This window comes from Varanus komodoensis, unplaced genomic scaffold (assembly GCF_004798865.1).
Source record: "Varanus komodoensis strain SLA01 unplaced genomic scaffold, ASM479886v1 scaffold30, whole genome shotgun sequence".
In the NCBI taxonomy this organism is placed as follows: domain Eukaryota; kingdom Metazoa; phylum Chordata; class Lepidosauria; order Squamata; family Varanidae; genus Varanus; species Varanus komodoensis.
The window spans coordinates 8468697-8482661 of NW_025335762.1; the positions used below are offsets into that span (position 1 = coordinate 8468697).

Genomic DNA, 13965 nt, shown 5'->3' on the forward strand with positions numbered 1-13965 from the left:
TTAAACATTTCTATGCCGCCCCATTCGCCGAAGCCTCGGGGCAGCTCACAACATAAAATAAAATACAAAAATAACAATATAAAAATAACAATATAAAATAAATAACAATATAAAAGAAGTTGCCCTGGCCAGATAAATAAGCAAATACTGTTAACAATTAACATGACGCTTAAATAAAAAAAAATAAAATTGAAATCCTGTAAGGGGGAGGACATGAACAGTGGGGCCTTACAACCCCATCCCCTGTCCCCAACAGCTTCCCTGCCTCGGAAAGGGGGGCTTCCTAAGAGGAGATCTTCTGTGCATGTAGTCTCCACCCATGTGACTTAGAACACCTGACTCCACACATGAGGAGCTTCCAAGCTTTCTCCTGCAGACAGTTGCTCCATCCAAAGTATGGAAGTCATCAAGGATGTGCCAGAAGGAGCAGAGGTGGCCACCATGGTCTTGCTAGCTCTGCTCTCATGTGGGGATGCATGAGAATTGCATTTTTTCAAACCAAACATGGGTCTCCCTTTTGAAGCAGCAGGAATGTGCACAGACATGCATCCACTGAAGATATTTTGAATACCTGCTTGTGTTCATCTTGTACCCAACTCCTGCAAATTTCCTAGTAGGCTAAACCATTCCTGAGTTAGCCTATGGAGGAGAAGTGTACAAATTTGGGGAGATTTGGGAAATGTTCGATTCAATTGCTGCTGTCCACAAAAAGTGCATGGATACTGAACAGGAGATGAGTTCATAGAATCCTGAAAATCTCGAACATCACTTGCTCATCCATCCCTACTGACTGAACAGTAAAAGCATGTGGCAGAATGCCTGAAAAACCAACCAGACAACCAGCCAACCAAAAAACCCTACATTTTCAAGCTAGGATTGGCTTTCCCAGGTAAGTACACTGTCCCTGACATTGTCTTTACCAAACTGTCAACCAGTTACTTGTGTACAAGTAAGATTTCATTTGTGCCACAGTCCCTCATGAGAGAACGAACACATTTTAAGTGAAAGTGGAATAGTTTATACACATCTTCCACCCACACATTCCAAAGTGCATTCAGACTTGGCAGCAACCCACCTGTATTGGGAATTCCCAAGCGTCCTCCCTGGTGACTAAATACACCGATAGCCCTCATCTCACTCTGTTTGGAGACTGATGAAAGATTCTGGATGTACGCAGCTTTGTTCTTTGCATGGATGGCATTGAAGGTTCTGTTACTGTCGTGTGGAAAGGTCCCAGAATGAGTTTTTCCATGGTATTCCGATCTTTCTGTCACTCCCAATGAAACCATAAATGAACTCTGAACTTTGACCTTAATGTCAGACAAAGGATTGAAGAGAGACGATTCTGTCATAAGCTCCTTGTCAATGGGGTCCTGAAGGCAAATGGGTCCACTGTAGGTCCTACTCACGGTCAGGTCAGGCTGCATGGATGAGTTCAAAAGCAAGGAGTTACCTGATGGAAGGAAATTAATCAGGCAATCGGTTACTATCGTGGGCTAGAAAGGAACTAGTGGATAAAGCTTTGCCTATAGAATTGCCTAGTTCTTCCTGAGGTTATCACCTGTTGTATGGATAATGCTACTTCAAAATTCAAGGGGACCCACCTAAATGAATGAACTTTATTCATTCAAGCCAATCAATGTATAAAGCATATGTTCACAGGTGCCAGGATTATTTATTTATTTATTTATTTATTTATTTATTTATTAAAACATTTTTATGCCGCCCCATTCGCCGAAGCCTCGGGGCGGCTTACAACAATATTAGCATTTCATCTATGCTTCTCTTAGCCTTGCTAGATTCCCATCTGAAGCAAATTATGGTTTTCATATACAGGAACAGTCTAAAGTGGTATAGCCAAGACAACAGTTAAACACCTCAATGAGAACTAGGACAATTAACAGTGAGTTTGACACTGCAATCATTTCATATTTACCCAGGAGTAAGTTCAAAGTGAACATTTTACTCACCTCTTGGTCCAGGAGACTGATCTGTCTCTCCTAAGGCTTAGTTAGTGCAACTAAAATTAGGCTAAAAGACAAGCATATTTTTGGATTCATCACATTTTCCCTTGCATCTCACCCTCTGCCAGATTGTGAGAGTTTCTCCGAAAGTGGATTCTGTCCTCCAGCTGAAAGAAGTTTCACATCCTGCTCTAAATGAATGACTAATTTTGGATCCATCAGTTAAAATCCGCCTGGCACCGTCGTTACTGGTTTTTCGGCGCCAGGTAAAGACCTTTTTATTTAAACATCATTTCAATTGTTAAAACATATGATCTGGCCAGGGCAACTTCTTCTTCCTTCTCTTTCTCCTCCTATATTTTTATTTTGTACTGATAATTTTAATTTTATATTTGCAAATCAATGTATTTTTTGTATTTTTGTATTTAATAGTAATTTATTATGTACTATTGTATTTCAATGTATTTTATCATGTTGTAAGCCGCCCCGAGGTTTCGGCAAGGGGCGGCATAGAAATGTTAATAATAACAATAATAATAATAATAATAATAATAATAATAATAATAATAACAACAACAACAACAAGCAAAAATGCCCCCTGTCCATTTATCAGATTGCTAGCCAAAACGTCTCTAGCAGAAAAAATAACACAGTTTGGCAGTGATGACACTTTCTGAAAATGCTTCATTGATTATAGCAATCCTTACTGCAGTCTGTAGTATCGTCATGTTGGAGAAGGGATTTTTGATGGAGAGAAAGTAGCTTGCCAAAAGAGCACTCAGGGAGTCACCGCTGATAAGACCAGACATCATCTAGTAACGCACTTTCCTCCAGGTTTTCTCACAGGCACTATTTCCTCTTTGTATACTTATTTTAATTGCCTGCTACATTTTTGTTCCATACATACAACCAATGCAATTGTTTGAAAACCCACACTGAATGACATGAGCACTCACCAACCTGCTTGTGAGATTGGTGGTCTTATGCAAGCAATGCAGCAGTGCTCTGGTCTCAGGCAGGACTGCAACTCCTCTTTGGTGAAGAGCAAAGAAAACAAAACATAAAGGCAGCTGGGCAAATTAATCTCTTATGAGTTTGTATGTCTGGTGCTCATACGTCTGCTTGTGGGAGCAGATCAATCGCATGAGGTTTCTTGGCACACTGATTGGTAAATATAAATGAGATAACAATAAGGTGTGTGAGGAATCTGATGTGTGTGTGGATGAGCAGGTGAAAACCCAATGACTTTTCATGCTCTTCTACCCCCTGCCCTCTGGCTTTCAGTTAATTGGCCCTGCACTGCTGCTAATGCACTTGGGTATATGTTGAGCCAGCTCCACTTCTGAGATGGACCGCAATTTGAGCATTTTTATACCAATGGAGTGAAAATTGAGCAAATAAGCATCCAAAAGCCATGCAACTCTATTGCAAATGGACCAATTTTACACAAATGGACTAGAGCTTCATGGTTTTAGGGTGCCTATTTGCATAAATTTCTTTAAAGATGAAAAAGAGTAACTGCAAAGCATGGTCCTTCATAGAGATGGAGGTCCCTGAAACCTCCTGGACTTAGTCTGCCTCTAACCATCTGATCAGAAGTGGGCGGGGAAACTTGAGCTCCAACAGGCCAGATTTCCATGATTTGATACATCACTATGGCTCAGACATCTGGCAAAACCGTTCCTCAAGCATTCCTGAACTTCCCTTCTGCCTCGAGCATGCTGATTTATCCCTGCCTAGTACCGCATGGGGCATCACAGTTGCTCTGTGTGCTGGAACAGGATCAATGACAATTTCCCAGTGAGCAAGTTGCCTTCCAAAATTATCCACCTCATTTGTGGGCAGAGAACTTGTAGGAAGGAGCAGACCACACCACATCGCTAATTTCCCACAAGGCAAAGGACACCACCCAACCTTTTCTTGGGGTGGGGTGAAGGTTAGCATTAGCAGTGTCAGTCAATAAGACAAATATTGCCGTTGAGAGTGCGTTTTGTGTCTCCTTCACACCCGCATGGCCACCCGCACCCCATTTTATCTAATTCTGTGCTCAGAAATGTGTAATACTAAGGAAAAAAGTATTTTTCCTTTCTCCCCTGCCTGCTGCCTTTCATGTTTCTTTCGCACTGGATGCTCACTAAGCACATTTGGATGGAGGGAAATTGGAACCTGTTGCGCTCCTAATATATCAGTAGCCTTGGGGGAATTGCATTTCCCAGTGCTCTTGATGTTTGACGTGCAGTGACAGCAGGGTGCCCAGAAGCAGAAAGGGAAGACAGGAGAAGACTTTCATGCTGTCAATGGAAGAAACAGGCAGAACACATCTGTTGGAGCAGGTGAGGGCCACACAGTGTTTCATATTTTCAAGGGCCTCATCCATGGGCGCGTCACCCAGCCTCTCCTCCAGAGGATTCACAAAGCACTCACTCAGCCAGCAAAGGGCTTCTCAGGGAGATCTGCCATTTATTTCCATGTATTGTCAACACCAGAACAGAAAGGTAGGAAAGAAGGTGGGTGGGTGGGGAGATGAAACCAAGCAGGTGGGTTGGTTATAGGTAAGATAAGGCTGTAGCACATGCCTGATGATATCACCAGGTGCATAGCGGGAACCAAATTGACCTGAGACATGGGCTTATGGTACAGTCAAGCTATTTTCTGAGCTTGGTTTTTATACACAGAATTGCTCCATCTAGCATGATAGTGTCCCCTGTATTGGTTATACATTTGCTTTCAACAGTCTCCTGATGAAGTAATAAATATAATTTTGCCGGCACTATTGTTGCAGAGGAAATGTGGGAATTTCCCTTACAGGGGGTTGACATGGGGAAAGAAATAGTTCATTAACGTTCATTAATATTGGCTTGAATTCCTTGAAGAAACTTTTTTTTTTTTTTGCTCTAGTGACCCTATCAACACTCACACATCCACAAACAGAGTTCCTGTTTTAAAAATACTTGTCTGTTTCTTTATCTGTACTTAATTTCTTCAGTTCCCATTTGGGCTGTCCTATTAGGATTAACCTGTGTTTTGTTTTGTTTTGATTAGGGTGCAATCCTATCCATGTTTGTATGGGGAAAAGTACTACAATCCCCAGGATGCTGCAACTATACTTAGGATTACACCCTTACTCTCCAGTTCTTCATCTTCTTCTTCTTTTAAGTACATTCAGGGAAAGGTTGCTAGAAATCTTATTATGGGATAGCTTTATTCTGGTGAATGCTGAACAAATTGGAGTCCTAGACTTTCCAAAGGGCTATTGATTTTTGTTGTTGTTCCAGTGCCTTCATTTTTCATTGTCTTAATTCTTAGGGGGGATTTTAAAAGAAAAGCTAACATTCAGGGTGTGCTCGAAGTTGGTCCTTAGGTCTTTGAGAATTTTTCAGGTAATTAAAAGTAACACAATTACTTGGCACCCACTGCAACTAAATCAGCTTCTACACACACACACACACGCGCGCGCGCGCGCGCACACACACACACACACACACAGAGAGAGAGAGAGAGAGAGAGAGAGAGAGACCTCATCAAATATCTTCCAAAAATTCCCAAAGCTGAACAGCATTTCCCAAACACTACTGAACAATTGTAGTATAGAAATTGTAGCTTCCCTCACATTGTACACAATCAATTCTCCTTCAAATGTAGTTCTGTTTTTAAACCCAGTGCTATCCTGAACCAAGCAAACTTTTAATCCATATTCACTGCTCAAACTGAACAGGTATAGCTGTTTTCAGAGCAGAGAGGTCTCCTGCTTTACCTGCCTGACATTTCAGATTAAAGATTAAAGCCAGCCATAGGGGGTGATATGACTAACAACTCTAATTCAGCACCACACATTTGCTTGAATATGCAGCGATTCAAACACCAAGGTATAAGAAATAAAAACTCAAAGACCTTGGCCTGGATGGATGAATTGATAAATAAAGTTTCTGTCTCTCCATGTGTTTCCCATGGTATATTAAACAAGAAACTTTTCAGTTCATCCTTTTTCTGATGTGTGTGAATGTGTATATGATTTTTGGTATGTACTTATCATAAAATGAGTCAAATTCTCATCAATTCTTTTTTCATGGTACAAATGGGCATGACAATGGACTGAAAACACTCTTTTTTCTCTTTCTTCTAGTTTGCATAATGGAAATTCTTGGAAATATGTAACATTGGAATCTCAGATGGTATCCTGCAAATGCAAATTCTGTAAGCATTCAGAGAAAATCATGATTCTTCCCTCCCTCCCTCCCTCCAAATCTACTTTCTGTCCAGGTACATACCTCAGGGACTCTCTCATCCCAGAACTGCACCTCCAGACCACCTAGAATGAGGATCCTATTCATATCCCTCAAAGTTACCCTCTAAAAGCAGAAGAAGTGAATCTCTGGATGCACATGGATTAAAAGGCTATGTTTTAGCTTGTAACCATGATGATTCAATTTGGATCAGCTATCCTTTAATCAATCTATCAGACTCAAAGTGTTGTAGAAAACTCACAAGCAACAGAATCTTTAAAGATTGTTAATGATTGTGAACACTCGGCTGTGATGATGGTGTTCGTTAATGTGCAGCGATCTTCCATACATGGTATCAGCTATGATATGTCCTATTACTAGAATGGGGAATGTGTTCCCCTTCAGCTGTTTCTAGACTACAGCTCCCATCATACCTCACCATCGGCTATGCTGGCCAGAGCTGATGAGAACTGTAGAACAGAAGTGTATGGAGGACCACTTGTTGTCCATCCGTGGATTTATATTCCCTTTCACTTGTGATAAGTGATTCACAATGCAAAGGGAGTTAACAGTAACATTCCCCAAGCGTCAGCAACCAAATTTCATCTCATAACAGTAAAAACAAAGGAAAAATCATAGCCCTTTGTATCTTTTTACCTTGACTCTAGCACTGTAACTATATCCACACTTCTTGGTAATTCAATCACGCTGAATAAAGTGGAAATGGTTTCTGAATTGCTTTATTCAGGCTCGGGTTTCATATGTCTTATTTGTAAACTATGTTTCCCCAGGTGTGTTGGACTGCAGTTTCCAGAATTCTTGACCAGTGGGGATGCTGTCTGGTATGAGGAGAATCTGGAAGGCACCAGGTTGGGGCATGTTTCTGATCTTGCTGACCAGTGCCAAGTAGGGGAAGTGAAATATTCCTTGAAACGAATTAAAAGTAGGATACGTATTTGTTTCCTTTATATCTGTTATACAAAAAGAAATGGGAATTCAAACAAATGTGCTTTGAATGAAAAAAAGTATAGCCTTTGTTTTTCATTTGTTTCTATTGGAAATAAATCTAATTTCAACAATTTATACAGATTACATAAAATTAAGGAGTGGGGGAGAGCGTACACAAAAGGTCTGCATCATTTTGCTTTAAAAAAAAAAAAAAACAGAGTGCCTAAGATGTCATAGCCATCTGACATTTCATGGTTTACTCCATGTGACAAGTAGGAAAAGACCTTCACACCTAGATGGAAAACACTGAAGCTGCAAACAGAAGTAAACTGGTTATGTTTTCTGTTAACAGCCATGGGAACTGAACAGCCATGGCAGGGGTGTGTGTTCTTCTTCCTTCTCTTTTCTCCTCCTATATTCTTTATTTACTTATTTTATACTGTTAATTTTAATTTTATATTATTATGTTTGTATCTCAGTGTATTTTTTGTATTTTGTATTTAGTGGTAATTTATTATGTTCTATTGTATTTCAATGTATTTTATTGTGTTGTAAGCTGCCCCAAGGCTTTGGCAAGGGGCGGCATAGAAATGTTATGATAATGATAATGATAATGATGATGATGATGATAATAATCTCTTGCATGAAGCATGATGTTGCTCATGGGGTTCTGTGCCTGGCCAGTAGCACTTCCTTCATTGCCTCTAGAGGGTAGGAGTAGCTTTCAAGCACTTCTCGCTTCAGGAAATCCCTGCTAGTCTATCCAGTCTAGCATGAGATAAGGGCAGACACTGGCTAGCTTTGAGAGGAATGACCACATTTTCCATTCTGGCCAAATCCTTTTAAATGGTAAGCAGTATGCTTCCGATCCTGCAGTAACAAGGGGAGAAAGTTCCTTAAATGTTGAGAAAAAGAAATGAAAGATGACGGCACTGATTACAAAATGAATGAAAAGCTTAATGACAATTTTAAAAAATGTGTTCTGAGAGAAAGGATTGCAGTAGTTAAACGAGGCCCTTAATGCTAATAATACTTTCATTAATAGTTGGTATTCCAAGCAAAAAGTTAGGAATTGAGAGCTTTAGGGCAGCTTATACAAGTTTTGATGATACTGAAGTTGTCAACTTTCAATGCATTTATGCATGTGTGGAAAACACATCTGAGTACATACCATCCCATCATGAATGGGGTTCGACAGGTTACCCACACTTGCCAGCGCACGGAAGGAATTGCCTCTGATGGAGTAGAAATATAGCCCAGGGTATGCTTAATCTCAGATGTGTTTGTGAATCTCTCTCTCTCTCTCTCTGTCTCAGTTATTTTAATGTATTCTTTGCAAGTCATATATCCCATGGGGAGAACATCTATATATTTATCTATGAAACATTGTATCATCTCTCAAGGAGTATTAAGAGTGAGCTTTATTCACACATCTTCCAACACTTCCTCCCACCTACAATAAGGTTTCCATCTCAGATATAACAGTGGTAGAAATTCAAAGAACTCACCCACTCCCTTATATCCCCAAAGAAAGAGTGTTCCAGAAGTGGGGGAAATGGGTCCAAATTAAATACTGTGTCTTAGAGCCAGGGTTAAGACACAATCCTATGCCAGTTTAGATGTGTGGGTGGGAATCCTAGAACAGCATTCCCCAACCAGTATGAATTTAGGCAGGACACAAACTTTTCTCTATTAATCTGTCACTCCCTTTCTTTTTAAGAACCAGGAGAATTTGCACAAATTGTAGAGTGGAGACCCACATTTTTCCCAAAATCTGAACTGTCAGAAAATTTAAGGTGGCCATGACACAATGTGTGCATATATAGTGAGAGGAAGATGCTTCTATGTCTTATGTTAACAATATATCAGACTCAGTTTGCAGAGATGTGCAGTTCTTTGCCACTTTGTGGAGATACACAGTTCCTTCCTGATTTATTTTATGAATACCCAATTCCTTCACAAATCCTTCTGATTAATACTCAATTCCTTCCCATATTGCAGAGATACACATTTCCTTTCCAGGTAGCAAAAACAGGCAACAACAACTTGAATCCAATGCGTCAGCCCCGATTTGTAGGGATGCCCCAATTCCTGGTTCCCGATTTGCACAAATACTTTGAGCTGCTTGCTGGAAGCCGAACCCACACCAACTCACTCTGCGTTGGGCTGTTGGGCAAGTAATGTGTGGGGGAAGTCCACTGAACTTCAGCGGAATGAGTTTCCCATCCCTAGCTACAGTTGTGGTGCTGGACCCAGCTTGATGGAGCAACAACACTCAAGTATCAAGTGCACCCAAGCTCCTCTCTCATTCATGCCAGGGTGGATTCTTTTCCAATAAGCAGAAATCTGAATTACCAACCTTGCCGAACAGTTTTAAAATTAAAGGTCTGGAAGCCTCCTGTCAGAGCTGAGGAGTCGATCACATCCACACCGTATTCACTCTGGCTCCGTCGGTAGAGAGTCACACCGACTACAATGATGGCGACTGCAATGACAGCGGCACCCAAGCCTGAGTACAAGGCAATATCCGTTGCATTTTCAATGTCTGGAAGGAGAGAAGGAATGGCACTAAATGAGCAACAGATGGCAGGCTTCCTGTGCGAAAGACATAGATGCGGACCAATTAACATCCACGAGAGCCAGTGTGGCACAGTAAATAGAGTGATCGACTAAGCCTAGAGAAGGGGTTAGAGTGTTGGGCTGGGATGTGGTAGCATTTGAGTCCTCTGGGTGTGGTGTGAAGACAGAATGGAGAGGAGGAAGGCCGTGTACACTGCCTCTGGTTTCTTGCAAGAAAAGACAAGGCGGGATATACATTTAATAAATGAATGAATATCAAAATATCGACTAAGCCTTAGCTGAGGTGTTTCTGCCACCCTGTCTACTAGAATTCCCACAGGATAATGCTGCATTAAGGTTCTAGGAGCATTCTGGAGGCAGGGTGGTGTAGTGGTTAGGAGTGCTTAACTGGGGAGTCAGGAAGTCTAAGCTGTAGTCCCCACTCAGCCATAAAACAAACTGGGGGACCTGGGTTCAGAAGCCTAAAACTTTACAGGATTGTTGTGAGAATCATATCCAATTGTTTTGTAAAAGACAGTGCATTTTGATAGATATGTGGTACTTGTGAAAGCATTGCCCAATTCACATTCCTCTCAAAGAGGGGCTTTTGGGGGCAAAATGTAAGGAAGCTCCCACCCATGCAACACAGCTTTTTTGCTGCCTCTGAGAGCCAGGATGGCACAGTGGTTAGAGTGCTGATCTGGGGACAGGGAGATGCAAGTTCCAGTCCCCACTTGGCCATGAATCTCACTGGGTATCACTGAGTCCCAGTCTCAGAGGGTTGTTGGCACCTGGAAAGGAGGAGAAATATGCATGCTATCAGAGCCCATGGGCTAATGTAGTAGCATATAACTCGAAAAAATAACTAAATAACTAAATATTATAATAAAGCAACCAGTAAATAAAACATCCATAAGCAGAGCATCGACTCTATAAAACCTGCACTGCTGAGGTGGGAGAACAGTTACAGTGAAATTCTGATTTCGCAGTGGTCCATGTCCAGCCTCTTAGACTTCTGTTTTATTGTATTATTACTAGTTATTGCACTGGTATCCCACTTTACTTACTCCTGCAAGGCACCCAGGTTGGCTTGCATGATCCTCTTCTTCTTCATTTTATCCTCACAAAAACCCTAAGAGTCAGGTTAGAATCAGTGACTGGCCCAAAGTCAATGAGTGAGTTTCATGGCTAGGGGCCTAGAACCCAAATCTCCCAAGTCCCAGTCCAAGGACAAGGAATCTTGCCTGGAACAAAGAAGTGTCCATCTCTATCATACATGTTACAATAAAATGGCTCTTCCCGGAAAGTGGATGCAAAGTCACATGGGCGCATGGCATTCCGCGGTTGATCAAGCAAAAAAGAGAAGTGCACCTGTCCGTTTTCCTTTCTCCTACATTCAATTAACAAAATAAATCTCATCTCCTTTATCTCCTGAACTTTTCAATTTTTGTAAACTCTTACACATATCAAGCCACATACTTATCCATTTGACTTGCAAAATTCAAGGAAAACTGCTATTCCCAGAATGCAGAGGAGAATTCTCTTGTACCAGCCTGCAGTAGAGCTGGCAAAGATGAGACCTTCCAAAGAGATGGAAGCATAATTCCTCCTCCATCATTTGCAGGATTATGACCATTCTATGCAAAACAAGAGAAACATGGAGGTCACCTCCATGTTCTTCCTGCCTGTGAAGCACATACATAGACATTGTTGGCTAAGTGGCATTTTGGAGGGGAAGTGGGGGCATGACACCATTAGGGTGCTGTGTCTTGGTAGAACTGGTTTCTTGTCTCTCCATCCCCTGGAATACCCCCAGGAACCCTTCTCTAAGAATGCTGCTATGTCCTCAAACAAGTAACTATTGTGTGTGTATGTGTGTGGAGGGGGGTAGAGTTGTCCACCAGCTGTCAAAGGGCAGCTGGAAGGGGAAGAGGAGCATTTGAGTGCTAATTTCCAACTCTTCTCTGACCTTGACCTACTTCTCCTAAACCACTATGGCTGTCTAGCTGCTGTCTTGGGCTGATAAGGTTGTGCAGTCCATGAGACAATCATGGTTAAGTCTAGTGGGGAATCATCAGGATGGTGGTTGGAGATAAGCAGGGTTCCCCAGGGCTTTGTCCTGGGACAGATTCTGTTCAATCTTTTCATCCATGACCTGGAAAAGGGGATGACCAATCTGCTGATCAAATTCACAGATGGTACTAAAATGGGTGCAGTGGCTACAACTGAGGAGCAGGTGCTCCAGATCCAAATGGATCTGGACAGACTTTGGAAGTGGTCTGAGGACAACAGAATGGCATTCAATGAGAATAAATGTGAGGTCTTGCCCTTGGAGTATAAGGAATGGCTATTATAGGAACAGGTTAGGGGACAAGTGGCTTGAGAGCAGCACTTATAAAAGGGATCTCATGGTACTGGTCAGCTGCAGACTAAACATGAGTCAGCAGTGTGATGCAGTGGTCAAGAGGTGACCACCATCCTTGGTTGCATCAGCATTGTGACTTGGTGGTCAAGAGGGTGAACAGCACCCTAAGATGCTTAGCCAGAAGAATGGCTTTTAGATCAAGAGAGGTATTACTGCCACTCTGTATGACTCTGGTGCACCCACAGCTGGAGTATTGTGTTCAATTCTGGGTCCCTCATTACAAGAGGGACTCAATTACAAGAGGGATTCCAACTCTCACTACAAGGTTGGAATCATTGCAGCAAAGGGCCACAGGATGGTGGCTGGTTTGCAGGGGAAGCCATATGAGGAGAGACTGAGGGAGCTGGGTCTTTTCAGCCTTGAGAAGAGGAGATTCAGAGGGGACCTGTTAGTGACATACAGGTATGTGGAGGGGTTCCACATGGAGATGCCATTCAGAGATGAGCTGTGACCTTTTTTCCTCTGCAGAGGAGGGAAGGATGTGTTCCAATGGAGCAAAACTCAAGGAACCAAGGTTCAATTTGGATGCCAGGAAGTACTTCCTGATGGTTAGGACCCCTAGGGTACTTATTTATTAAAAGCTTATATATGCTGTCCTATTATATAAAAAGCTCAGGACGGCATGGAATCTCAGGACAGGTAGTGAATGGGCTTCCACAGGAGGTGCTTGAAGCCCCTTCAGTGAGGGTGTTCATGGATAGGCTGGACATGCACATGGTAGGCATTTCAGGAACGGAGCTGGATAGAACCAGGGGTTAGACTAGATGGCCAAGGAGGCTTCTTATGATTCTCTCTGTTTCTATGTTTCTATAGAAGAATTCAAAGCCTGACTTGGCTTACATGAAAACATCTCTCAATTTTCAGTTTTGCCCACATTCAGTTAAAAATAATCATACAAATTTTAAGTCCTTCCCCTGAATATCTCTGAATGTTAGTAGAGTATTATGAAAACAAATGTGAAACAGAATTCTTACCCATCACTGTACATGTCAAAACACTCAATTGGCATAGCCGCATTATACCAAGTACCACCACCAGTTCAAACTGCTCCATTCTACATAAACGAACCTCTGCAAATAATTTGAGGAAAGCTGCCACTCTGTTCCACTGGTCTATCCCAATGTGAGTCTATGATTTTGGTTTCTCTTTCTAATGATATTCTTGGACTAGTGTTTCAACATTTGCACATTCTGCTGTGGAACACATAGTTGGTGTGCAAAGCATGGGGTGATGCTGGTGGTATTGGGACTGGGAAGTAAAAATGTATAGGAGGCTGAGAAACCCCCTTCCCTCGGCTGAAAATATTTGAGGAACATGCCCCTACCTATAACTGGCTTATTACTCTTCATTTTTTCAAGTCCGATACCCTTTCTTACCACAGTTCTACCCTACCTGAATAACATACCGCTAGTATCTAACCACCTGCACTGTGCTTTATGGAGGTAATCCAAATGTCCTTTTGCACCTTCAAGAGAAACATGGAGAAGAAGACCCAGGAGACAGAGATGAGGGCAGCAATGAAAGCAGAACACCTGTGTCCAGTTCGATGCTATTCCTTTACTCTTTCTAAAACGTGGAAACCTCTGATGCCAAAAATGGGTTAACCTTAGAAATTCACAGTTCAAAAATACAAACAGTGAAATACGTTATTGGGGCCATGCATTTTATTTGATGTGTTTTATTGGTATTCCCCTCCCCACTCATTTTTTAAGGGGAGAAAAATCTCCTCTCCTTGCTGAAAAAGGCATTAATCTTTGTCAGTGGGGCCAATTAGGCAATGTCACAGTGCTGGGTTGTCTTTTTCCCCCTTTTTTAACAATGCTATTTCAGGAAAAATGAAGAGAGT

General features: G+C 41.8%; 1 protein-coding gene across 1 annotated transcript in view; it reads right to left on the reverse strand.

Moving 5' to 3' along the window:
* Positions 1–13965, reverse strand: part of UNC5D (unc-5 netrin receptor D) — a 207579-nt gene that overhangs the window by 53774 nt on the left and 139840 nt on the right. Inside the window, exon 10 of the mRNA XM_044437388.1 lies at positions 1076–1453. Within this exon, the coding sequence (XP_044293323.1) occupies positions 1076–1453 (378 nt within the window). The remainder of the gene's footprint in view (positions 1–1075; positions 1454–13965) is intronic.